Source organism: Ascaphus truei, chromosome 2 (assembly GCF_040206685.1).
Source record: "Ascaphus truei isolate aAscTru1 chromosome 2, aAscTru1.hap1, whole genome shotgun sequence".
NCBI lineage: Eukaryota > Metazoa > Chordata > Amphibia > Anura > Ascaphidae > Ascaphus > Ascaphus truei.
In genome coordinates, this window is record NC_134484.1 from 99,432,701 (window position 1) to 99,459,781 (window position 27,081).

The 27,081-nt window shown below is 43.8% G+C and overlaps 1 protein-coding gene across 3 annotated transcripts in view; it reads right to left on the reverse strand.

Moving 5' to 3' along the window:
• C2H8orf34 (chromosome 2 C8orf34 homolog) overlaps positions 1–27,081 on the reverse strand; it is a 464,168-nt gene that overhangs the window by 184,288 nt on the left and 252,799 nt on the right. For all 3 annotated transcript variants that reach the window (XM_075583770.1, XM_075583769.1, XM_075583766.1), the window contains exon 10: positions 19,859–19,932. In XM_075583770.1, coding sequence (XP_075439885.1) covers positions 19,859–19,932 — 74 coding nt within the window. The remainder of the gene's footprint in view (positions 1–19,858; positions 19,933–27,081) is intronic.

Consider the following 27,081-nt stretch of genomic DNA (forward strand, 5'->3'; position numbering starts at 1 on the left):
ATAAAGTTTAGTCTCTTAGGCAGGGATCCACTACTTTAGTCTTGCAAAGTTACACATTAGACAATAGTGAGTTACATGGGATTGTGCTGTGCATGTTGATCACTGCTAGGCACAAACACACCCACAGGGAATTAAACTCAAGTGTAATGCTGCACACCTTATACAAATCTTAAAATCACCTAATGTTTACCAGAGGAAAATGTAAAAAGTATTGGAACATGGACAGTATTAAATAGGGTCACCATGTTTATCAAGGCAGAAATACAATACAATTTCATGTCTATTCTCTTCACTTGATATTAGTATTTTAATATACATCAACATTTCAAAATATATTTACATTTTAGGGACGCATAATTTAATGTAAATTACTCCTCTTAAAGGTCATTTTCTAGCATCTCTTCTAACCGGCACTAAAAATACAAAAGTACATAATCAGCCAAGTCCAAAGGAGATATGTTTTGCCAATTTGTGTGTGAATAATCCTTCATTGTACTCAGTAAAGAGTGAAGGGAATGTTGAAGCTGCATCTCTATTATCAATGAAGACAATGTTGGATGATATTACATACCATGTAAATGAGTAATTGTCACCAAATTCACGTGCTTTTCATTAGTCCAAAGAATTGTGATAATCTGATGGCTGCCCTCAGTTTCACCAACTTTTGTCACCAGGTCACGGTACTGAAAAGGCTTATGTAGCCGTCTATATCATGGCCAGAATACAGATAACCAAGGGGACCATATGACTTGCCTGGAAATTGTGCAAAAAGTCATTAAAACACACATTAGATAAGTTGCTATTTTTTTTCCCTTCAATGGTTATGAAGAATGTTAAATTCATGGCTTCATAACCTGCATGGTCAGTAAGGGGTTAATAGCCTTAACACTGGCCTAACTAATCAACCTTTGCATGCCAAAGTGGCTAATAAGGCTTTACTAACCTCTAGGTTATACAACCCCTTTTCCCAATAAGAAGCCAAGCCTCCCCCCACACCCATCCTGGAATGCACCCTATTTCCACCCCTTAAATCTGACCCCACCCCTCAACACTACATTCCTCTCTCTCCCCCCTATCATGGCTCCCCAGCCATGATAGAAGTATATTACAGGCATATTAGCAGCCACACAGAGGGCTACACCCTTACATACCCTAAATATTAGTAAGTGACCCTCTACAAGCCAGTTATGAACTGCACAGCATCACAGCCCCTGTGGCTACAGACGAGTTAATATAAGCTGTTATTTTCACAGTTTATTATCCAAGCTATATTTTGTGATTTAATATATTCCTGGCATCTTTGATAAGAAAGCAGGCCAAATCACCTGGGTTTGAGGAGAAGAAAAAGTGCAAGCAATTCTCCAGTTTTTTCCCTTTCCCAATTCCTGCATGCAAAATATCTGACTCTTTGCCCATCTGTTATGCATATGTATTTTTTATTGATTTAGCTGAGATTTGTCAAACCTCTTTACAGTCAGTGAGAGCTGCAATGTACTGTACAGTACGTGCAATGGTTTGATGGCCTCTGTCAGCAAAAGGTGTTGATATCAATACCAGCAGGAACACTGCAATACACTATGACCAGATTGCAGACAATGGGGAAGCTGCCACCTACAGTACTGTATTGTATTTTAACCTTTACATGCCCTACTGGTCTAATGACGTATCAAGAACGACATGTACCAGGTATGTCATGGGCACTTGCTCGTTTTTAGGGGACGGAGTGGCTAGCATGATCCAAACAAAAGTGGAGCATAATGCAGAAGTGCCACTCTGGTGCTGCTAGACTCTTTAACCTGTAAACGTTAAGGAGCTCTGGCTAGTAGGTCAATGGGCCAAGCCTCTCAAGGTGTCACCTTAAAGTCCGTTTTTATAAACATGTTGTTAAAAGTATGTGTGTATTATTAATTGTTGAATTTGTTTAACATACCAGTTAGTTATATATGTGTCTTGAATGGCTAACAGATTTCAATAGCAAATTAGTGATTTTAATCTAGTTGTGTAAAGATACAATATAGATGAGTATGTTTGTAAGTCTTCCACAGGTCCCCAAAACTGCTTCACACACGCTATTGTTACATGTCATACGATGGTTATACTGCAGACAAGGGTTCTGGATAATGACAGGCAAATAAGCAACCAGAGGGTTGTCACGGTAGCTTGCGACAGGCTGTAATTTACACCAAAAACTATATATAAATATATATATACCTGGGTTTGAACTGGGACGAGACTTAAGATATGATAAATATAATTTATTCCTTGATAAAGGTGAACACAACAGATTATACAATAACAGGCAAAATATAGACACTTACGTAAAAGATGAAAATAATGAAAACAGTCCCATCTGAACTGGCAGTTTCATCCAGCAATCAGCCCAAGACATTGCATGGCATTTCTTCTCAGCAATCAAGATGGTATAGAACAACAGGCCTGATGACATGCAGGCCTGCAGACTTTGCATGAACAGCATGAACAACATGGGTAAAGGGTGGCTTTGACTTATATCATTTTAACCCTGGTACCCCAGTTTACGGCCCCGTGCCGTCTAGTAAAATCCTCTTTGAAGCTTTTGAAGCTAGGTGGTCAGTGTGAAAAGTTCCACTTCCTCTGGTTAATTCCTTTTGTCCGTTGGGCCAAGCATAAGCAATTAGCCACTTAGTCTTTGATGATCAGGTTTGTAAATTCTAGCCTTTCCCTGCTCATCACAACAGGGGTTCCTCAGACTCAACCAAAATTTCATATTTACTGCAAATCATTGCATAACTTCCGTTCCGTAATACACACAGTCCGGTGAGATATATTAATACGGCCGGTGGCACCTGACGGTCGCAGAAAGACCAAAAATTACATTGTAATATGAACATTAATAGAGATATTAATATCTGGCATTTAGCAGCAGGTACCTATACAGGGTTTAGACTCCCCAAGATCGGCTGACTCCCGCCAATACACTTATGTAATTCTTAGCCGGTTCAGCCAAGGACATCTCATAGTATTCTTATATTTAATAAAGTTACTCACTTTTGATATCCTGTTGGGGGTAGCCCCCCCCCCCCTGGCCCCATCAATAAAACCTTTTGAAGTGGGCTATTGGCTTTTCGCATAACCAATTAGGTAATTACTTCTTGAGCTCTGTATCACACCTAGCTCAGACTCCTCTTTTGATATGCATTTCCAGAGAGGAAGCTTGCATATCAAAACGTGAATACTCATATGAGGCACCATTTGGTTCCTTACGCATTACAAAGACAGGCATTCTGCCTGTACATTAGCACACCATTAGCATTCTGCCTGTGTATTTCAAAAACTGCAAAAAGTCACTTTATCCAAAATATATGTCCCTCTTATGACAAAGTTATATTTTTAATATGTGTGTACTTGGGGGTGACCCGGAGGCTGTACCCCAAGGCTCAGAATACCTTGCTGGCAGGCAAGACAGGTTAAAATATTCCCCTCATGTTCCAGACATCCCTGCCCTGCAGCTATTCCTCATAAGAGGCCACCCATACAAGGCAATCCACTTACACGCTGACACAGGCAGTTGCAGGCCCATGAGGCAAAGGGAATACACAGATAACGCATTAACTAGCCCACTGGGCTTACACCATTAACCCCTGATGACCCAGTGTGTGTGTTATGCAGGTACTGATTAACCCAGACATTACAATGGGACAGGGACACAGGGGAGAATACATTTACAGGTTATAACAAGGGTAAAATCACATTTCTGGGCCTCAGCCCAGTTAACCCCTTGTCTCCCTGGCGACGTTAGAGGGGGGCCCTTGGGGGGTAACCCCGTTAACCCCGGGCCAAACCCTCCCTACCGCCACACCTCCCCTGCTCAAGGGCCCCTGGTACCCCAGCGGCCTCCCCATGGCCCTGGGATACCACTGGCGCTCTTGATGCACTCAATACGTACTGAGGGATTGGCCTGGCAAAATTGTCCTCCAGCATTGACCAGTACACAGTGGATTGTAAAGTCCAGTTCCTGCAAAGCCGGGCATTCTCCTTTGCCTCCCTCTGCCCCAGCAGGAGACCAGCTATATAGCACAGACCGTCGCTTTCCTGTCAACCAAGTCTGGGACAGGGTTATGTCACTATTCTGTAGGGACCCTACCTGCCCTGGCTCTGTGCCCACCCGTAGCTGCTCCGCTATACTCCTGACTCTCCTCCCTGGCTGCCTATCTACCCACAGCCCTTCCTTTGGGGACCCAGGGGAATCTGTCAGGGGGGTCACTCCTGGCCCGTCAGAGCAAGGGACTTTCTGCCTACCTAGCCAATCCCTAGCTTCTGCCAGCTGCCTAACACCCCACTGACCTCCTATCTCCCCCTGCTCCACGGTGCCTCCCTGCCTAGCCTCCCCTAGGCCCAGCACCTCAGCCTGCTGCTTACCTCCCTGCAGCCCACCTGCACTCCTCTCCTTCCTGGGCAATCCTACCCCAGACCCTGGAACTACCTGAGTGCACCTACCTCCCTGACCTTGTCTCCCCCTTACCAGGGATGAGCTCAGGGGCACCTCTCCAGATGCAACCGCCTTAGCGCTTGGCTGGCAGGTATCCCTGGGGTGGCACAAGCCTGCCACTGCCCATGATACCCCCAGCCCATAGCTAGGCTGCAACAGGGGGTTGCTGATCTGAGAAACCCCCTGGGGCTCTGCCAGGGTAACGGGAAACTCTAGCGTCACTACCTGATGCTTTCCCTCCCTGGCTACCACTAGCCCTCCTTCTCTCACTGAGATCTGCTGCTGGCTACCTACCTGCAGCCTCCCCTCACTCCGTTTCTCCCTAGCTAATCCTAGCCTGGACCCTAGGGACACCTGAGTGAGGCCATCTCCCTGACACTGTCTCCCCATTACCGGGGATGAGCCATGGGGCATCTCTCCAGATGCAACCGCCTTAGCTCTTGGCTGGCAGGTAATCTGGGGGTGGTCTAACTGTGCCACAACCCCTGGTACCTCCAGCCCATATCAAGGTTGCAACAGGGGGTTGCTGATCTGAGACACCCCCTGAGGCTTTGCCAGGGTAACGGGGAAAACTGGCTGGCTCACTTGCTGCCTTCCCTCCCCGGTTCCCACTGGCCCACCCAACCCTCTCCCAGGCAATCCTACCCTAGAGCTGGGTGCTAACGGGGCTAGCCCCTCTCCCTGAAGCTGTGCCCCCATTACCAGAGGTGAGCTCAGGGTTGCTGGTGCAGATGCATCCACCTTAGCTCCTGGCTGGCAGGTAATCTGGGGGTGGTCTAATTGTGCCACAACCCCTGGTACCTCCAGCCCATAGCAAGGCTGCAACAGTGGGGCTCTTAACTGAGAGTCCCTCTGCTGCTCCGACCAGGTAATGGGGAAGCCTGGCGGCCCTACAAGCTGCCCTTCCTTCCCCTCCCCTGAGATCTGCTGCTGGCTACCTACCTGCAGCATCCCCTCACTCCACTTCTCCCTAGCTAATCCTAACCTGAATCCTAGGGACACCTGAGTGAGGCCATCTCCCTGACACTGTCTCCCCATTACCAGGGATGAGCTCAGGGTTGCTGGTGCAGATGCACCCACCTTAGCTCCTGGCTGGCAGGTAATCTGGGGGTGGTCTAACTTTGCCACAACCCCTGATACCTCCAGCCCAGAGCAAGGCTGCAACAGTGGGGCTCTTAACTGAGAGTCCCCTTGCTGCCCCGCCAGGGTAATGGGGAATCTTGACTGCCCTACCAGCTGCCCTTCCTTCCCCTCCCCTGGTGCCCCTATCTCCTGCCACCCCCCAGTCACCCCTAGAGTGAAACAACAGGGTACAGTCATAGGGAAACATAAGTCAGAGTCAGTCTGCGACTTGGTCTGGCTTACCTTGCTGGTCCCCGCAGAGACCGCCGCCTTCGTTGGTCCCAATTGCAGGGGGACTGGAGCGGCCGCCGCCGGCCCCATCTGGGCTGGGCAGCACCGGGCCGCTGCCGCAACAGCGCCCGGGTTGGGTACAGGTAAAACGGTGCAGGACAAGGGTCCCAGGTCTTTGTGGAGGAACACAGCTCCATGCAAACTTGGTAAAATAACCCCCTCCCGCAACCAACCCTCCCCCCGAATAAAACTGCCGCCGGCAGGATGCCGGAGTGGCGGCGTCTTCTCTGCCGCCGCCGCTGGTTCTCCGCCGGGATCAGGTGGATGGCCGCTGCTCTCCGCCACTGTTGCTGATGCAGCCCGTTCAGGTTCTCCAGGAGACGTCCCGAGGAGGGTTGTCGCCCCGGCTGGGCGGGAGCCATCAGAGGATGCCGCTAACTGGGTCATCTTTTCCGCAGCTCGTGAGCGTTGGCCCTGAGGGGCTTCTTCGCCTGACCGCGCACGGTCAGGGCACTGGGCATTATTGTGGCCCATTTGTTGGCAGTGCCGCAGCAGCTGCCGGTGCTTCTCCGCCACCGGTGGACTAACCCCAGCAAGGGGCAACGGAGTCCAGAGCGGAGTTGCCTGAGCGCCGGGCTCATTACAGAGCTTCTCCGCCGCCGGTGGACTAACCCCAGCAAGGGGCAATGGAGTCCAGAGCGGAGTTGCTGGAGCGCCGGGCTCTGGGAGGGGATAAGCGGGTCGGATCATTGCCAGCTTCAGCTGCTCGAGCCGCTCTGCTGGGGACATCTCTCCATGTGCAAACATCAGGGCCAGCAATTCCGGGTAAAATGGACTGGCCGCCGCAACGGCCAATACCTCTCCTGGTGCAAGACCACCCGCTCCCTCCACATGTCTGATGGTTACAGCAGCTGCAGCTGTGGATCTTTGCTCAGCCTGCCGGGTTTCATGCTCACCGATTGCTGTCTCTCTCTTAGCCTTGCTGGCTGCTGGTCCCCGAGCCGACTTGATGCACTCCTCCAGTCTCAGTGCCCGGCTCCAGTCAGACGGATGGCCGGCACTTTGGTTCTGGAGGAAATGCTTCTCACAAGTAGGGGAACAGTGAGGAGGTGCCATATCTTGTGTTATATGTTGTACACTGTGTGTTCAATATCTTTAGTCCCAGGAACTTGCAATTACCATCAAGTTCCCACTGGATCACAGTACCCCGCAGAATACTGTAATCCAGGTCCAGTTCGATCCCACCGCTGCCACCAGTTAATTACAAGCTTGTCACGGTAGCTTGCGACAGGCTGTAATTTACACCAAAAACTATATATAAATATATATATACCTGGGTTTGAACTGGGACGAGACTTAAGATATGATAAATATAATTTATTCCTTGATAAAGGTGAACACAACAGATTATACAATAACAGGCAAAATATAGACACTTACGTAAAAGATGAAAATAATGAAAACAGTCCCATCTGAACTGGCAGTTTCATCCGGCAATCAGCCCAAGACATTGCATGGCATTTCTTCTCAGCAATCAAGATGGTATAGAACAACAGGCCTGATGACATGCAGGCCTGCAGACTTTGCATGAACAGCATGAACAACATGGGTAAAGGGTGGCTTTGACTTATATATCATTTTAACCCTGGTACCCCAGTTTACGGCCCGTGCCGTCTAGTAAAATCCTCTTTGAAGCTTTTGAAGCTAGGTGGTCAGTGTGAAAAGTTCCACTTCCTCTGGTTAATTCCTTTTGTCCGTTGGGCCAAGCATAAGCAATTAGCCACTTAGTCTTTGATGATCAGGTTTGTAAATTCTAGCCTTTCCCTGCTCATCACAACAGGGGTTCCTCAGACTCAACCAAAATTTCATATTTACTGCAAATCATTGCATAACTTCCGTTCCGTAATACACACAGTCCGGTGAGATATATTAATACGGCCGGTGGCACCTGACGGTCGCAGAAAGACCAAAAATTACATTGTAATATGAACATTAATAGAGATATTAATATCTGGCATTTAGCAGCAGGTACCTATACAGGGTTTAGACTCCCCAAGATCGGCTGACTCCCGCCAATACACTTATGTAATTCTTAGCCGGTTCAGCCAAGGACATCTCATAGTATTCTTATATTTAATAAAGTTACTCACTTTTGATATCCTGTTGGGGGTAGCCCCCCCCCGCTGGCCCCATCAATAAAACCTTTTGAAGTGGGCTATTGGCTTTTCGCATAACCAATTGGGTAATTACTTCTTGAGCTCTGTATCACACCTAGCTCAGACTCCTCTTTTGATATGCATTTCCAGAGAGGAAGCTTGCATATCAAAACGTGAATACTCATATGAGGCACCATTTGGTTCCTTACGCATTACAAAGACAGGCATTCTGCCTGTACATTAGCACACCATTAGCATTCTGCCTGTGTATTTCAAAAACTGCAAAAAGTCACTTTATCCAAAATATATGTCCCTCTTATGACAAAGTTATATTTTTAATATGTGTGTACTTGGGGGGTGACCCGGAGGCTGTACCCCAAGGCTCAGAATACCTTGCTGGCAGGCAAGACAGGTTAAAATATTCCCCTCATGTTCCAGACATCCCTGCCCTGCAGCTATTCCTCATAAGAGGCCACCCATACAAGGCAATCCACTTACACGCTGACACAGGCAGTTGCAGGCCCATGAGGCAAAGGGAATACACAGATAACGCATTAACTAGCCCACTGGGCTTACACCATTAACCCCTGATGACCCAGTGTGTGTGTTATGCAGGTACTGATTAACCCAGACATTACAATGGGACAGGGACACAGGGGAGAATACATTTACAGGTTATAACAAGGGTAAAATCACATTTCTGGGCCTCAGCCCAGTTAACCCCTTGTCTCCCTGGCGACGTTAGAGGGGGGCCCTTGGGGGGTAACCCCGTTAACCCCGGGCCAAACCCTCCCTACCGCCACAAGGGTATCTTACTTTAAGCTTCCTATCTACCTTATTATGCGGATTCCCTAGAGCTTTTGCCTGCTTCATTAATCCGTTTATGTGACTATTCCTGGGACAAGGATATAATTTTCCCTTTTGGGCTCGTTGGGTTGAGCTTGGTGACTACAATTGTTCACAAACAATACACAGAACCCCAGCAAGGTCTTTTTTGGGAACCCCTGAGCCCCCACGAAATATATATGTATATAAGTGTCAAAAAGGAGAGCTATTGAGCGCGGCATATGTATACAACAAGCGACAGAAAAGTCCAAAGCTACATCCAATACGACAAAAATACACAGTCAAATACTTATATATTCTCTTGAAAAAGGGTCATTTAGTTTAACCCTTTGGCCAAAGCATTGTAAGCCTGCGAGCCATGACAAGGCAGACCCAGTTCGCAGGTACTAACACTACCAGATAAAATACTAATATACCTCTATTAGGATTAAAATTCGGAGGGAGAAGGACCAACATTGGATCTATATCCAGTAGAATGAAAAGAACCTGCTGACTTGGGAAGTGGAAAGAGGCGGGCTTAAAACCTGGGTCGGAGGGGCCACTAACCTCCAACAGCTGAGACAGCAGAAAATAAGTTAACAAACAACACACAGAACCCCAGCAAGCTCTTTTTGGGAACCCCTGAGCCCCCACAAAATATATATGTATATACAGTAAGTGTCAAAAAGGAGTGCTATTGAGAGTGGCAAATGTATACAACAAGCAACAGAGAAGCCCAATGCTACATCCAATATGACAAAAATACACAGTAAAATACTTATGTATTCTCTTGAAAAAGGGTCATATAGTTTAACCCTTTGGCCAAATTTTTGCAATGTTGGTCTTTCTCCCTCCTAATAGAGGTAAATGAGAATTTTAATTCTAATAGAGGTATATTAGTATTTTATCTGGTAGTGTTAGTACCTGCGAACTGGGTCTGCCTTGTCGTGGCTTGCAGGCTTACAATGCTTTGCCAAAGGGTTAAACTAAATGACCATTTTTCAAGAGAATATGTAAGTATTTTACTGTGTATTTTTGTCATATTGGATGTAGCATTGAGTTTCTCTTTCGCTTGTTGACTACAATTGTTGACTGGTCTTGATTCTGCATTGTGAACCAGACACAAACAGGTAGTGTGAAATAATGTTACTGTAGGATGGCTCCAAAATTAACCATGTTGCATGCAGGCCAGTTAGACATGGATTCCCCATGACATTCTGACAACTAGTCTATAAAGGGATTGAAATGGTTATTATTTATTTGGATGTGTTTAGATTTGATTTAGTAAAAATAAGTAACTAGCAAAGAACTTCCCATATAACATGAAAGCAAACTGAAAAAGCTTTTGCAAAGATACCACATTTCACAAAAATTACCAGAACCTAAAAAGATGCTTAATGTCTTCAAACTATAGATCATGGGATAAGGGATAAGCGACAGTATATATCTCACTCTCCTCCTTGTCCCAGCTTAGCATCACATTTCCTTTTGTCACAATTTACCTCTGAATGAGTAACAATAATAATAATAATGTTGCGTGGTATATGATAACTTCCTCTTGAATCTGAAATTATACTAGAAAAGTGTTCAGATGACGTCTGAAAAGTTTTAGACTACTTGTGCAAACAAATATATATTCCTGTTTTGCAATAACTTGCTAGTTGTTTACATTCAAGTCTCTTGCATGATTTTGTTCCAACACAAATTGCAGTTTACTGGTTCAGTTTTGCTTGCATACGTTTTAGGATGTGACCCATATGGAGCTGAGTGGGCTAAAAAGGGTTTATAGATGATTTAACATCGGGAAACTGAAATTATTGAATTGGTTTTGCCACGTTCATTAGCTCTAGGTAGCATTAGAAAGTTATTCACTAGCTTTAGGAAGATATTATTTACTTTAAGAAACTATTACCTACTGTAGTGTTAGAAGCATTGCACTAGGGTAGAGATGTGCACACATTTTGTCTAAGTCCACCTTGTGAAATTTGATGTTTTATTTCAAACTTTCAAAAGTTTGCAAGCAGTTCAGCAAATCAAATACTACTGTTCGGTTTCACTTTTTGGGGGTATATCATGAAAGTGCAATCACGCATTTCTCACTTTCATGGATCACTCTGTATTCAAGGAGGAGACTCATTCTCTATGATCTAAGATCTATGTAGGACCATTCAAATAAAACATACTTCTGCCGGTGCTCATGTAATTCACAGAATTTCTTCTTTAAACAGATTGGTCATCTCTAATATGGGTTTTCTTTTCTTGTGGCTAATGGTTTAATTTTGATCAGCATTTTTATGAGTGGTCTTCTATTTCCTTCTACAAATAAATCACCCTGTTATTTTCCCCACGAATGATCATAACTGCCCCACAAATTTACATGATACTTATACTACTGAAATATACTGTATATGTTGTGATAGTTATGATTTTTTATTTAACATTTATGTATTTATTTATAGATTTGGAGTATATGTTAGAAAAGCATTGTGCATTATTCTCTGACCTTTGTATACAATCCTGGCTGTACACTACATTAGTTTTTTTAAAAGGCTGTATTGGTTCTTGGGTAGTGTGCTATGGGCTGTGGTCTCATCACTTGAACAATCAGGGCAGATGATTCCCAGCCATTGCTTTTGAAATTCAATCACACTGACATTCAATACATTTTACACTAGTTTAAACATTTTAAGGAATTTATTTTCATGTGAAAGCAACATATTTCACGCTATGTATTTACATAAATATCTATTCTCTGTGCCAGAAATTAATGGCAGGCGTTTTCATATATTGCTAAACAGAAATAAAATAAGAAATAAGAAAATGTTTTTTCTTAAACTTATGGCTTAAACTAAATACCATATTTTCAAAATTCTCATGCTTTAGTTGTGACACTTAAGTGGGATCATGTGTCACACCTCATACAGCTGCATTCCTGAGATTAACATGTCACATTTCATTATGTCAACTCATTGCATTATATCTTAACCTACATTGTGCAAAAGCAACACTGGATGAAATGTCATCCCTAAGTTACATCAAAGACAATATTCAAGAAAATCATTATTTTACTATAAATAAATGCAAAGAATGCAGTTAACTGGATTGAATGCATATGAAAAATTGTTGGAATTTGCAATAATAAAATAGTTTTAGAATTTAAAAATGTGTGTGATAAAATACATCTGAACATTTACTTTAAAGTTTCTACATCTATATATATATATATTTTTATTCCAAATTCAAATATTAAGCCACTATGGGCACACACTGAGACCAATAGTAATGAATATAATAATTTATGAATATATTAATATTGTAATTATTTAATGCCCCCCAAAAATATTAATAATGACACGAATGTCATTTTCAAACACTCTGTGGAAGTTCCTCTTACACATGTAGGTTCTAGCACAATGGTTTAATTGCAGGAGGCACAGCGGAAGGAAAGTAACTTGTCTAAGGTCACATAGAGCCATGAGAAAATCGTAGGAGATCTAATCACCAATTCCTGTTCTAGTGTTAACACACCACCCTGCTGAACTATTCAACTAAACCTTTTCTTATAAGTAACAGTTCCCACAATCACTGTCTTCTGTACGTGAACTAGATGTCCTGCACAAGGTCAGAGCATCGATCCACAACAAAAGGGCAAGTATGCTCTTTAGTGCACCATTTAAGGTATCATTGGCAAATTATCTAAGGCAGTTTCAAATATTGTATGAGCTCATAATTATTTTCCAAACATCGAAAGATGTTTAATTGTTAAAATCAGTTTTATGCATACAACTATGGAATTAGTGTATTATATATGCCTATTTCCTATGTGCGGACATTTTTTTAAGGATTCAGAATGGCTACCTTGTAGGAAAAATATATAGATATTGTTACATACATTACATAATAATTGCACTAAAAAAAGTAATGCAAAACACTTGCTTTAAATTATTCAAATTGAAATACTGTATGCTTATAACGGGAATGCTACTGTACAGCTAAGCATATATTAAATATATAAGTATCATATTCCCGTATCAACAACCTACCTACCTATGTCATTGTTAGCGCAGCATATTTGATATAAAATAAAAAGGTATTCACCCCAGCAAACTTACTCTAAGGGAAGTTCTTGGAAAATATGTAATTTTTCAGGTCTTTAACGAGCTGGGCAAATATATGATTGTACGTCACTCTATGATAGGACCGGTGGGGAATTTCAGGGCTACATACTGTATGTAATTAGGTCATAAATGTGATAGTAAAAAAATCATCATGATAAAGAAATTGGTAAGTTAATTGCTTACAAGAGGTATAATTACCATAAAACATGTTTTTTTTTTACTATTTTTTTTTGTGAAAGGTCCTACATTTTTTTTTTTTTTGCTATAAGACAATTTTTCAAAATTTTACATTTCAAAAAGGCTGGGGAGTCATGAAGGATGAATCTCTGCTGAACATTTTTATGAGTATTAATATACTATTGAAGACCCCTCTTGGATGGCTACTGTTTCTATAAGGGATTAGCTGCCTTAAGGGGTTAACTAGGTAGGATCGCTCTGGGTTCGCCCCTTTCCTTTTTACCCTGTGATGTCACTACAGGAAGCCGAAAGGGTGTATATAGCCCCACTCTTTGTTCTGGAAGCAGGTTTGTGTGACGAAAAGGGTAGCTGGGCGGTTAAATATAAAGGTTTAGCCCCTGTCCCTTTCATCAGGGTAAGTGCCCGTGACAGAAGGGCTATTGTAACGCACTGAGATTGCCTGTAAATGCATTTTACCAAAATCCTGTAAAATTGTAAATCTTTATTCCATTTTTAAAGTAGTGTTTCTGTGCATGTTATGCTTTAACACATTTGGGGCTGCAGTACCACCTTGCTAGACATAGGGGGCCAGGCCATTCCCGCCCTGCTAGACAATTGATTTCCCTGGGCAGGGAGGACGCCCATGAAAGGGCATGTAGGCTCCCATTTCCAGTAAGGTGTCCAGGACTTGGGAGGATCCGTAGGAAAGGACAAAGTCTTGGGGACGGTTTTGACCAAAGGACTTCCACTAATTTTGCACATGGTCCAGAAGTGAAGTAATTTTCTTGCCTGTCAAATTGGCAACATTTAGGGACCTATTCTAGTAGCCTTCAGTTTTGTCAGTTTAGCTATTACGGTATCAGAAAGACTCTGAAGACCTGCGATAGCAAAATTCCCAAAACTAGCGAGGAGCGGCTCTAAAAAATTCTCACCCGTGGATCTGCAGCGATCTGGCCCAGCTGCATAGAGAGCTGCACAGAGAGAGCCGCCTCTCCCTGCACATATCTCGCCAGCAATCACAGGGTTTTAATAGAAATTTGAATAGTATTGTACGTGAACAGGTGGTCTCAGAAGACACCCTGCTCACGTACACTGGTATTATATTTTTTATTAAAACAGCTTCTTTACCTTAGCAGCAATAAAGGGGTTAAACTTCAATAGCCTGTTTATTGGGGACAGAGGGGGTGCATGAAGGGGGTAGTAGCCCCATAGTGGGTGACTAAGCTTGCCAGGAAGGTTGCGGGAGGAGTTAACCCCTTCGCTACCATAGCAATGAAAATCACTGTGGTAATTAAGGGGTTAACCAGTTCCACCACCCCCCTCCCCACTATGCCTAAACATCCACCCTTGGGGCTACTACCCCTTCACCCAATCCCTCTACCCCCAAGAAACAAAAATAAACACACCAACACTACCCACTGGAGAGGGAGTGGCTCAGTGAGTAAAGACACTGACTGGCACTGAGCCTGGTTCAATTCCCGGTGTCGGCTCCTTGTGACCTTGGGCAAGTCACTTTATCTCCTTGTGCCTCAGGCACCAAAACCATAGATTGTAAGCTCTACGGGGCAGGGACCTGTGCCTGCAAAATGTCTCTGTAAAGCGCTGCGTATAACTAGCAGAGCTATACAAGAACATGCTATTATTATTATTATTATTACTACTACCCACCTCCTCTACTCCCAACAACCCCCTCAACACATACAGTACAAAAAAGGGCAAAATTACTATTATGCAAATATGGATAATAGCTAATTTGCCCATTCTAACTCAAACATTAGCCAGCCAGCATAAATAAAGTAAGTAAAACTTCTACTTAGCCCTGCTATGATGAAGGGCATCCTCATCACCATACTCCAGGTCCATGTCCTCCGTTGGCAGCAAGAGTACAATACAAAAATACAATCTAATGGCTCCTAACCCCTTAATCACCTTAGCGATTGATAATCGCTACAGTAATTAACCCACCCCCCTCTGCTACCCGCACAGGACGCCTAACCACCCACCCAAGGGCCACAATACCCTCTATCCATTGATTATTTTTCGGCTTGATGATTTTTTTATAGGTTGGCCATTGACTGCTATAGTGGCTTATCATGCCCATATTGTATGGGTATGATGTACCACTGTGCCAATCAATGGATAGAGGGTACAGTGGCCCTTGGGTGGGTGGTTAGGCCTCCCGGGTGGGTAGCAGGGGAGAGTGGGTTAACCCCTTAATTACTATAGCGGTTATTAATCGCTGTAGTGACAAAGGGATTAGGGGCCATTAGATTGTATTTTCTATTGTTCTCTTGCTGCCAACGGAGGAGATGGACCTGGAGTAATGAGTAATGAGACGCCCTTCATTATGGCAGGGGTAGGTAGAATTTTTATTTACTTTATTTATGCTGGCTAATGTTTGATTTAGAATGAGCTGCAATTCATATCTGGATAATAGTAATTGTGCCCTTTACTGTACTGTATATGTTGGGGGGGGTTAGTTGGGGGTAGAGGAGGTGGATAGTAGGGTTGTTGTGTTTTTGATTGTTTATTGAGGGTAGCAGGGGTAGGTGAAGGTGGTATTTGGCCCTTGGTGGGTGTTTATACTTACCGGGTGGGTAGCGGGAGTGGTTAACCCCTAATAACCACTATGGTAGTGAAGGGGTTAACTCCTCCGCAACCCCCTGCAAGGCCTAAACACCAACCATGGGCCAAATACCACCTCCATCCACCCCTGCTACCCACATTAAACATGGCACTGGTAGTTAACCCCTTCATTGCCTTAGGGATTAACCGCTAAGGTAATGAAGTTGCCTATAAATCCATTTTTATTGCATTGGATTGACGCCGGGGTCTACAGTACTGGTATTAATGTGTATCAGCTCTGGAGATCACGGCATCAATCTGATGTACTGTAGGAAAAATGCTTTTTTTTCTAAGGCCCTCTCTTGCCGCCTTCTCAACAACTTCTTAGCAGCTTCACGCCAACTTTTTCTGGTGAGACGAATTTGGGAGAAAATCGTCATTCTAGAGCCTCGATCACCTAATCGAGGCTACTAGAATTGCACAAATTTAAAAACCTGCTGATAAGGGGCTTATCGCGGCACACTTAGCGATGTGTTTTGGACGAGAGCAAAAATGGTGATAAAATGCATTCGCTGCCCACTTATCGAGGGTTTGTGAATCACTTTAACTTTTGGCCGATAACACCTAAAAAGCCTTGATAAGTGGGTTATGAAGGCTGTTAGAATAGGCCCCATAATATTTAATCTGCCCTCGTGGAGCTCTAACTTGAATCATCTATTTGGTAATGGCAGCTGTAGGTGCTTCTCTGATTGGCCGATCCATATCTTCCACTTGTCTTAACATCATGAAAGTCAAACGGCCAGACCTGTAACTGTGCCCTCTCTTCTGTGATTGGCCCATTTGTCCTTCCCACCTCACTCTGATTGGTCGAGCTCCGTATCTCCAAGCATTCGAATGGTAGGGGGAAATCTACAAATGCAAGGCCACTCCAGCATTCCAAGCAGTCGGAATCTATTTATAACATTTATATAGCGGCCTTATCCAGGGTGCTGTACATTAGTTAGTTAAACAATGGTGGAGTTATATATGGAACATTTCATGGGATGATTAGAGTAATTGTTAAGATGTCATTGTGGTGGGCAGGGGTGGGAACATTATGGTCAGGTTAGATGCATTGAGAGCATGCTTGGTTGGTGGGCAGGGGTTGGGGTAAGGTCTGTGGATTTAATCTTGTAGGTGGCATTGTGATGGGTTTGACAGTGGGGACAGTGTAGGCGATTGGATCAATGAGGTGGGTGACTTTGGAGGGACTTTAAGAATGTTTAGGAAGTTATGAGGGTAGGGGAGATCATGGATGTTGAGGAGGGTGGGGTGAGAGAGGGGATGGGATAGAAGAAGTTTAACGGGGGATCATGGAATATGATGGAGAACAGATGAGTATTGAGTTGGCTTCTGAAGATAGTTAGGGAGGGGGCAGAATGGATGTGATGAGGGAGCTTGTTCCAGTGGAGGGGAGAGAATAAGGCAAATAATCAGAATGTACTCAATTTATTCTTACAAGAAGAGGAGGAGAGTTAACATCAATATAACTGATAACACAAAGCTCTCTGTGAACGCTTTGAGAAGGCAACAAAGATCTTTCCAAAACTGCTGTCACGTGATAATAAAGGTCATCATATTTTCCAATAAAACTTGAAACCAAAGGCCCAATAGAAAGATTAAAATGAAATTATATTTCGTGTTTTCCAGCTGGCAATGGTATTGTGTCATCTTCCCCTGCCTATCTCCCCAGCAAGATGCTCTCCCCATTCAGATACTCCACATCTAACTCCAAGGACAGAGATGCCTGCTCCCATCGTCCCTTTACCTTGACATCCAGGATACAGAGGTTCTGCCCCAGGCCTGCAGGCACAGAGCCTGCACCAGCTCCAGCAACACCTGTCTGGCCATGGCCTTGCCACCAAAGTACCACTCTAATCTTTATTCTCAAAGATGATCCCTAAAGTCGTAACCGCCCGGACATCTATCCTTGTCTGTGAGGCAGAATAGGCTCTGTTCCTTGAGCTCGTTAAGACATGGCAATGGAGGGAGCGGGGATCCCGAGCTCAAGATACAACGGAATACACACAGTTTTAGCTCTAGGAAATTAAGGGGGAACATCAGACACTGATGTTGATCGTGTGTAGTATCGGTGAGCGGAGACTACATGGAAATACAAGCCAGCGTTGATCTGAGGATTTTATAGCTACGGGCAAGACTAGATTTGTGGGAGATGATCTGGGTAAGTGGGCTTATGTCGCATCCTCCACCAAGTGAGTTAGGAGACTGCAGTAAACCCGTAAGTATCAAATCTGGCTATTTGATGTGTGTTATACTGTTTTTGGTATGTTTTAACTGTGTTTATTGCTTGTGATGTTCCCTGTTGGATTTTTCCAGAATAACCCCCTGTTTATTGAACCCCTTACTCTGCTTTGTGCTGTGATCTCTGTGTAAGTCATCTGGTCTTCCGTGACAAGGTTCTTCTGGGTTCCTCACTGCAAGTCCTGCATATATGTTTATATGTCTAGTCTGCCGCTAGCTTTGTCCATTATTTTCCAGTTTAGTAACATGCCCAATCATTTGCTTGTGCCTGTTTCAGGATCAGTAACCCTAAGTTTGCAGGAGAAGGATGCTGCACTGTCCTCACAGGGTTGTCCCTCCTGCAACCTCTACAAGTCAGTCTGTTTCTCACATCACTGTCATCACATAACACAAGATATTCCATCAAGTCCTTATGCAACGGGTAACAAAACCACTGTACCTCCTCTGAATAGGAACATAACCTACCAGAGGATGATTCCCTGAAAGTATTATTTGCCACGTGCATTATGAATGTCTATGTGAACTGTTTTTGGACGGTTGTTCAATAAACATATTTTCTTTTATAAAAGTTCCTGGCGCCCATTTCTATGCTGCACTTTTCTCTACGCCCGGCCATGCACAACCATGGCCAGAGACTAAGCTTTTACTTTATGGAAATCGTTCATAGCCGGGAATGGGGGTAACACTATATTTATATGTTTTGTTTTGCATAACAATGAATAGATGTGCAAATAGTTGATTGATGCATTTTATGGTAACATTCAAGTAGGAAAAACATGAAGGAAAGGGAGCATTTAACCTGCCTTTGCAATGATTAAACTCTAAAACGGTGTTTAGAGATTCTTCAAAAATAAACCTTGGCAGCAAAGGGAAATAGATATACAATCTTTAAAAAGGTAGAAAAGGGTCACATGGAATATATGTACAAACATGGTAAGGTTTTGCAATACAAATTTGTCTTATGATAACATTTCCATTATGTTAAAGTGGCCATTAATATATCCACTATTGTATTATTTAAAAAAAATCAAAATGCATTTTAAATATATTGCACAAAAAACATACACTGTTATGAAACTGTTCATTGCAAAATTATAAAGTTTTGACTAAAACTAAGGTTTTGGATATGATGTGTTATTCATATATGCCATACCTCAGAGACAAGGACAGGATCACAAAAGGTTATCTCACATCTCCTGCACTTCAGGCATATCACGTCATATGGTAAGGAGATGATTTGAGCTCCACTGAGGATTATATGCCTGTGTTAGGCACTAAGTATGGGGGGAGGGGGGTGCTGGTAAGTAAAAAAACAAAGGGGTGTAGAGAATAGGCTAAAGAGCTAATAGCTTCTAGTACAAAAAAAAAGAGGAGAGGTGGCACCAGTGTTGGTTCTGCAAGAGTCACCCTTTATGGCAAAATGAGTAGTCATTCACAATGCCAACAGGACAGAGAGGAGACATGGCATATATATATATAATATCTACGTGTCACTCATTTGGAGATAGTCTGACTCACAGTAAGACTCATCGGCGGACCGTACATGAATAGTTGCAGAAGCGGTTTTAGAGACTGTAATAGAATGTCACTCACTGCAGTTAGAAGCACCGTGGGGTCAGTGTAAAGACGATGAAACCACAGTAGGAGTAGGGGCAGGGCCCATAACCTACTGATATGTTGACATATATGGTGATCATGGTTCGGGAATGTACTTTGGACAACTTAAAACATCTGCAATTATCATTACTGCTTCAATTCTCAATTACATTAGTAATTATATTGTCTGAAGCAGTCATCAGTAACAGCTAAATGTTTTCTTGCATTCATATGTCCTTTGTCATGTCAATAGATTATCCAAATAGTTATTGATGTCAATAGTAATTTTATCTACTTACAGGTCCTGTCACTTGAGAAGCACTCTCAAATTCTTCATCATCCTCCATTAACGTTTCTGCCCCAGGTAATGACACTGTTCCAGAGAGACACAAAAAATAATAATTTAACGTCCATGTAATTACTTTGGAATAATTAATCTCTTGAAGTATGTAAACCTCCACCTTACTTGCCAAAACTGTACAAATAGGTTTAAATTACCTAGCTAATGTTTTATATCTTGTCTGAAACTGAACATATTTCAAATAGTGATGTTTTGATGAAATATGGAGAACAATGTTTCATTTTATCATGATGTAAACAAAAATACTGAAGATTAGTACCAAATAGATGATCAGTAAATTGAAATATCGCTGAAAAATATATGTGCCTTAGTTTTAAGTCCAAGTATCCTACGTATGTAACACGGCATGTTTAGATGTGTTTCTGTGATTATTCAGCATGCGATCTAGTTGGCACACATCAATATGAGACATAGGTGGTATAGAGCTACCTGGAGTTTAGTATTAAAAAGTTTAGGCGCCACAGAGAGTAATCTTTATTTCAGTCCATTATTAAGGTCTCCGTTAATGATGGGTTGGAAGGGTAAGTATTTATTTCTGTAAACAATACACATTTCTGCAATAACTGAGTGTTAATGTTGTAGTGCATAGAGAGATAGTAGAGACAGTAAGAAGTAGAGATGTGCAAAGCTTTTGAAAAAGGATGCAAAATGTGCCCTTTGTATTTGTGATAAAAGTTGTGGCTAAGTCAAAGTTTGCAAGCGAATTGTCATGGAGAGAGAGAGGCATAGAGAGAGAGAGGCATAGAGAGAGAGAGAGACATAGAGAGAGAGAGAGGCATAGAGAGAGAGAGGCATAGAGAGAGAGAGGCATAGAGAGAGAGAGAGGCATAGAGAGAGAGAGGCATAGAGAGAGAGAGGCATAGAGAGAGAGGCATAGAGAGAGAGAGAGGCATAGAGAGAGAGAGAGGCATAGAGAGAGAGAGAGGCATAGAGAGAGAGAGAGGCATAGAGAGAGAGAGGCATAGAGAGAGAGAGGCATAGAGAGAGAGAGGCATAGAGAGAGAGAGGCATAGAGAGAGAGAGGCATAGAGAGAGAGAGAGGCATAGAGAGAGAGAGAGGCATAGAGAGAGAGAGAGGCATAGAGAGAGAGAGAGAGAGAGAGAGAGAGAGGGAGAGGGAGAGGGAGAGGGAGAGGGAGAGAGGGAGAGGGGGAGGGAGAGGGAGAGAGGGAGAGGGGGAGAGAGAGAGAGGGAGAGAGAGAGAGAGAGAGGGGGAGAGAGAGAGAGAGAGGGGGAGAGAGAGAGAGAGAGGGGGAGAGAGAGAGAGGCGGAGAGAGAGAGAGGCATAGAGAGAGAGAGAGGCATAGAGAGAGAGAGAGGGGCAGAGAGGGAGAGAGAGGGGCAGAGAGGGAGAGGGAGAGGGAGAGAGGGAGATATATGGATATGATTTTACGGGAGTACCCAGTGACTTATATACGCCCCTAAACAGTCCTTTACGCAATACCTGGTAAGATACCTGTAAACAAATATAAACACACCTGAGATTCCTGGGAAACATGCTAATTTTGGATATGCAAAGTATATTCAGATAATTGAAAGTGTCCATTGCTTGTAACACTTGGGGGTGATGCATCCATGCAGAGACAATTTTGTTTTGAAGCAGTACACCAATTTCTGCCTGTGTCTACCCTGGTGGATTTTGTTTTTGATCACAGCAAAAGGTGGAAAAATAATGCACTCTGAAATAGTATTTGTTATATCCTAGAATCATATGTCAAAAAGTTAGGGGGGAATTTTTTTTTCCCCCCACGAGTTACTCCACCTATAGTGAGGCCAACACTTATAGAAACGTCAAAATCAAAACAAGGGTGGGTACCCAAATTAGTAGAAAAAAAATCAAATGAAAGGTCCGGATGGGACCTGAAACTTGGTTTCCTTCGCTGTTCCTAAGAAATATCCTTTTCCTGAGACTCTGAATCGTGAATAGAGCTTTCTAAAAAATAGTTTTTAACAATTTAGGTACCCACCATTGTTTTGATTTTCTAGAATCATATGTGCTATTTGTACTTGGGACTTAAAAGGTTTTTTTTATTCTAATGACATTAAAAAAATGGGCAAAACGTTAAAATGAGTTTGAAGTGCTTGCATAATATATTAGGTTGCATAAGGTCTGATATTACCAAATAAGAAAAACATGCTACAGATATACAGGTTACAGGGCTCTCAAAATCACAGTTAAATAAATGCAGCTTCAGTCTCCCTACAGAACGTGCACGCTAAGGCCTACATGCACTAAGCTCTGCTAGGCTACTTAACGTGATGAGCACTTAGTTAATAGTAACGCTGTATTCACCAACGTCAATAACATAACACTAAGCCTCTCCCATAAAGAGCATAGCATTAGCTATAACTGACGTTAGTGATAATTAGTTGGAAATGAGGCATTATCATATCATATTTTATTCACTTAAATCCGTTAAGGTTAACACAGGGACTTAACGTTACATTTTGATGGTCTTACTCCCATCCATAACTTGAAAAAGAGCATTTGTAGTATCTTTATGAGTGTGACACCACTGTTACAGTAGGTATGATTTAAATACCACAGCATTTTTCCTGGCATTGTTTACCTTTTCTCTCATCTCTACCCTCCAGCAAAAGACCTGTTTCAAGGTCAGGATAGAAGTAACACCAAGATTTACATAACATCACGTTATTGGAAGATAACACAATGTTATCCTACATTAACTTGACGTTAACCCCATTCTAGTAGTACCCAGAAGCATATGACCCCATCACCACCCTCTCCCCGGGGCACCTAACCCCTTCTCATCCTCTCCATGGGACCGTTAACCACTTCCTCTCTTTCTGTACCCCCCCCCCGGTATTTAACCCCTTTCCCACCACCCCCTGGAGCACTTAATGCTTTCCCTACCCTCCTACTCGGGCACTAAACTGTTTCCTTCCAATGGGACCACTACACTCCTTCCTCTAAATTCACTGGAACCCTTAACCCCTTCCAATATCCCCCCCCCCGGGACACAACCTCACCCCCCTTCCATGCTTGCACTTCACCCTTTCTCATCTACACTACTTCCATCACCCTAGCATCCCCCCATCCCATCACTCTCACCCTTTATGAAAATGTTCAAAATGAATTAAAAACAAATTTGTTTAATTGTCGAAAAATATGTTTAACATATTTAGAAAATGTTATAAGTGAAACGTTTTTAAATGTGGGGAGTATCTTGGGTGAGAGTGATGGGATGAGGATGCATGAATGAGGGTGATAGGGGGATGGGAGCAGTGTATTTAAGAAAAGGTGAAGTGCAGGTATTGAAAGGGTTTGTGAATGAAGAGTTCTTTGTTCTAGTAAATCTAAAGAAAATCTATTTTGAGAACACATTTTATTTAGATTTACTAGAACATTTACAGACTTTTATTTCAACAAATGTATCATGATATATATATATATATATATATATATATATATATATATATATATGTATATATATATACATAGGTACCCTCCCTTGCCTCCTCCCTGGCAGTGGTCCCATCACATGGGAGGGTTTAGTGAGCTGTGTCAGCTATGTTGCGGTTGGTGCAGCCACAAACATATGGACTATGTGTAAAGCAGCGGCCATCTTGAGGTTGGCGCTGCAAGAGGATGAGATTCTGTCATTCAGGATATCCTCTGCGGACCGGAGAAGGTGTGGCAGTCCTGACGGAACCGGCAAGGTGAGAGTTAGTGTCTGGGGAGCTAGAAGCCGCTGGACTAGGCCAGACCCGTTCCCAATACGCCCCAGCTAGTTTCCCCCACCACCAGCGGTGCTCAAACTGGGGGGCGCGACAGCCAGGGGGGCATGAGATTTGTTTGGGAGGTTGCGGGCAGTTGTAGAGGTCCCGCGCTCTCCCCCACGGCATTTAAATTAAATGCCGGGGGACCGCGCAAGGCCTCTGCAACCTCTACTTACCAAGGTTCAGCCGTCTCCAGGACACGTTACCATTACAACGTGGCATCAAATGACGCCGCGGGGTCATGTGACCTCACGGTTGCCACAGTAACGTGACGTCAAATGAAACCGCGGGTCATGTGACATCACACGACTCCGCGGCGTCATTTGATGCCGTGCGCGGTAAGGAGGAGGGGCGCACCGAGGAGAACAGGCATGGGGGGCACAGCAAAAAAAAATTGCGCGCCCCTGCCGTACACGGTAGTGGATGTATTCTAGGTCCGACCTACAGTAAAGGACTTGCCCCTTTTGTGTGTGGACAATTCACCATGCAGACGGAACTGCAGCGTGAGGATTCCCCAGGCCTGATGGAATCGACCCTGTGGTACTAAAGGACTTAAGGCGAGAAGGGGATTGTGTTGGAGGCCCTGCATCGTGGGACGACGCTTGCAGCCTGTCTACAAATACCTTAGTTTACTTGAGGAACCCAGGAAGGTACCACCACGAGCCCCAACACTCCACGGGAAAGTAGCACTGCCCTCAAATATATTTGGGTGGGACAGTTCTGTGGACATCGGGTTCTAGGTGCCCAGGGCACCCTCAGTCTTCTGGGGGATACTGTATTGTCATAACTGTATTGAGTTATCAGGATACTATGGGACCATAGTAAAACCTGACTGTACAGATTTCTTGTGATTGTGGTTATTGGAGGTATTCCAAATAGGTATACCGGTTCCCGTCAGGGGATATCCCGCCAACGCAGGGATCCTCACTGGTGGAGGCACTGCACCAGCCACCCCAGGCTCCCCCAAGCACGGAGGCATAGGCCTCTTGTGAGCCTAACAGGTAGCACCATAACACCTGTTACACGCATATCTGCCTGAGGAGGGGAGAAGGGGTGTTTATATATATATATATATATATATATTTCCCGAAAAATTTCTTAATATCATTATTGGTGTGAGAATGTTATCGCCCAACTCTAATAGCACCCAGGGAACATAACGTGCACTCTTGTAATGACCCCATATGTTCCCTAGTTTAACAGAGTTTAGTGCATCTAAGCCAATGTGTCTTTGTGGAAATATGTAGGGGGTGCTGATAGTCGCTCAAACTGTGCCCACGTGGCGTGGCTTTAAACCCCAGCTGGAGTGGCTACCCGCACCACCTATGGAGGTCTATATCTCCAGAAGCAAGGGATCCCCAAAGTTGAAGTTAATGGGGTTCACCTCTAGAGATCCCCTGCTTTGATACAGTATATAAAAATAAAAATAATAAAACATTTGATCGCTAAACAGCTGCTCAGGGAGAGAGAGACAACTTCTCTCTCAGAGACTCCTATGAGCAGCTCTTACAGACTGTCTGGCCCGGGATGATTAACACTGCTTTAATTCCCCTGGGCCACAAAATGTACAGCTTTTGGATGCCGCTGACTGCACAGATCTCAGCCTGTCGCTCTGCGGCAACAGAGGACGTAAATAGCGCTACATATTTTTTGTTTGTCTTCCTCTGGATCAATATTCTGTAAGTACGGATATAGGATAAAGTATCTGTTGTCTAAATTTAGCATACAGTAGGTTAAACGTTATGGACACATGCCTTTTTTTCAATCTCATCTACTATGTAATTATGTGACAATCTATCTGTATATTTACCTAAAATGTTTAGGAGCCAACCATTTATAGCAATTATTCTCTCACCTTAAAAATGTATCTTCTCACTACCTTTACCTCATAACACTTAAACTAACATTGCCAGGGTGCTGCAAGCAATAATAGGCCAATAAAATGGACATTTGTGCAAATATGGTGTTGAGAAATTGTTTTTGCACATTATGGGAACAGGGCTAAACAAGGAAGATAGATATTATTTTGAGTTTGTCAAAATGATCCGTTTGCTTTGTAATTGCTGACAAACTGATTACAGTGAACACTTAAAGATGCAGATGGACACTATGCATGAACAGTAAGGAGACATCCATATTATTACTTTCTCCTCTCACATTCAAAACTTATCTAAAACCTGTCCCAAGGTGATTAAGGGGTTCATTGATATCAGAATGTAATTGCAATGTATCGGCTATGTATTTTGTTGGCAACGGAGGACACGGAATTTGCTGGCAAGGGGGTTTCATATTGATGAGGTCAGTAGAACTTTATTTATTTTATTATGTTAGTTAATGTGTTTAATAATGGGCAAATAATCTATTATCCCTATCTGGATAATAGTTATTTTGCACATTATTGTACTGTATGTGTTGGGGGGGGGGAGGGGTGGATTGATGTATTTAATGTATAGGACATGTTTATTTTTTTTACATACAGGGTTGTTTCCTCAGGTCTGGAGGGGACCTATGGAGACCACCTGCGGTCTCCTCGGGCTTCTCATGGTAAACGGCTGCCGGGTCCACAGGGGACACCTGCGGGGAAGAACCAGTGGCCCCACGGACCCCACGAACCCCACGGTGGCACCGCGGACCCAAAGGAACCACCCGAGGGCCCCCAGACCCCCGTGGGAACCACCAGAGGCCCCTCACATACCTGTGGGTCTGACCCGGGGCCCCCCAGACAGCCATGGGCCTACTCGTGGGGACCCCATTGTGGCCCACGGTGACCCGCAGAGACCACCTGGTGGACCACGGCGCCTGGCGGGGACCACCCATTGGCCTCCAGACCCTATTTGAAACATGGTGCTGGGCTACTGTGAGGTCTGTGAGGTGAACCGTCAGGCCCCCCGGGGACTCCCGAGGGCCTGGGGTATTAACCCTGTATGTAAAATAATAAATCATGTATTTATGGGGGGCACAGGGTGTGGGTTACGTATTTAATAAATATAATGATGTTTTTTGTGGGGCTGTGTATTGTTTTTATTGTGGGTACTGGGGGTGGGGGAAGGGGGTATTGGCCCCAAGGGTATGTGGGTAGGCCTCCCGGCTGGGTATTGGGTGAGTGAGGGTGGTTAGGCCTCACGGGGTGAGGGGGTAGTGGGGGAGGGAATGTAGGCCTCCCGAGTGGTGGGTGAGGGTGGGTTAACCCCTTAATGACTGTAGTGGTTCATAACCGCTATGGTGATTAAGGACATTACATTGGCTGTTTTTATTCTTGTTTATGTTTTGCAGCATCGGAGGGGGCATGGACGGTGATGAAGATGAGGATGGCCTTCATCGTGGCAGCCGGACAAGGGTGAGTGCAATATGTATTTAATGTATTTATTGTTCTTTATGTATTTTAAATGGGCAAATGCACTATTATCCATTTGTGGATAA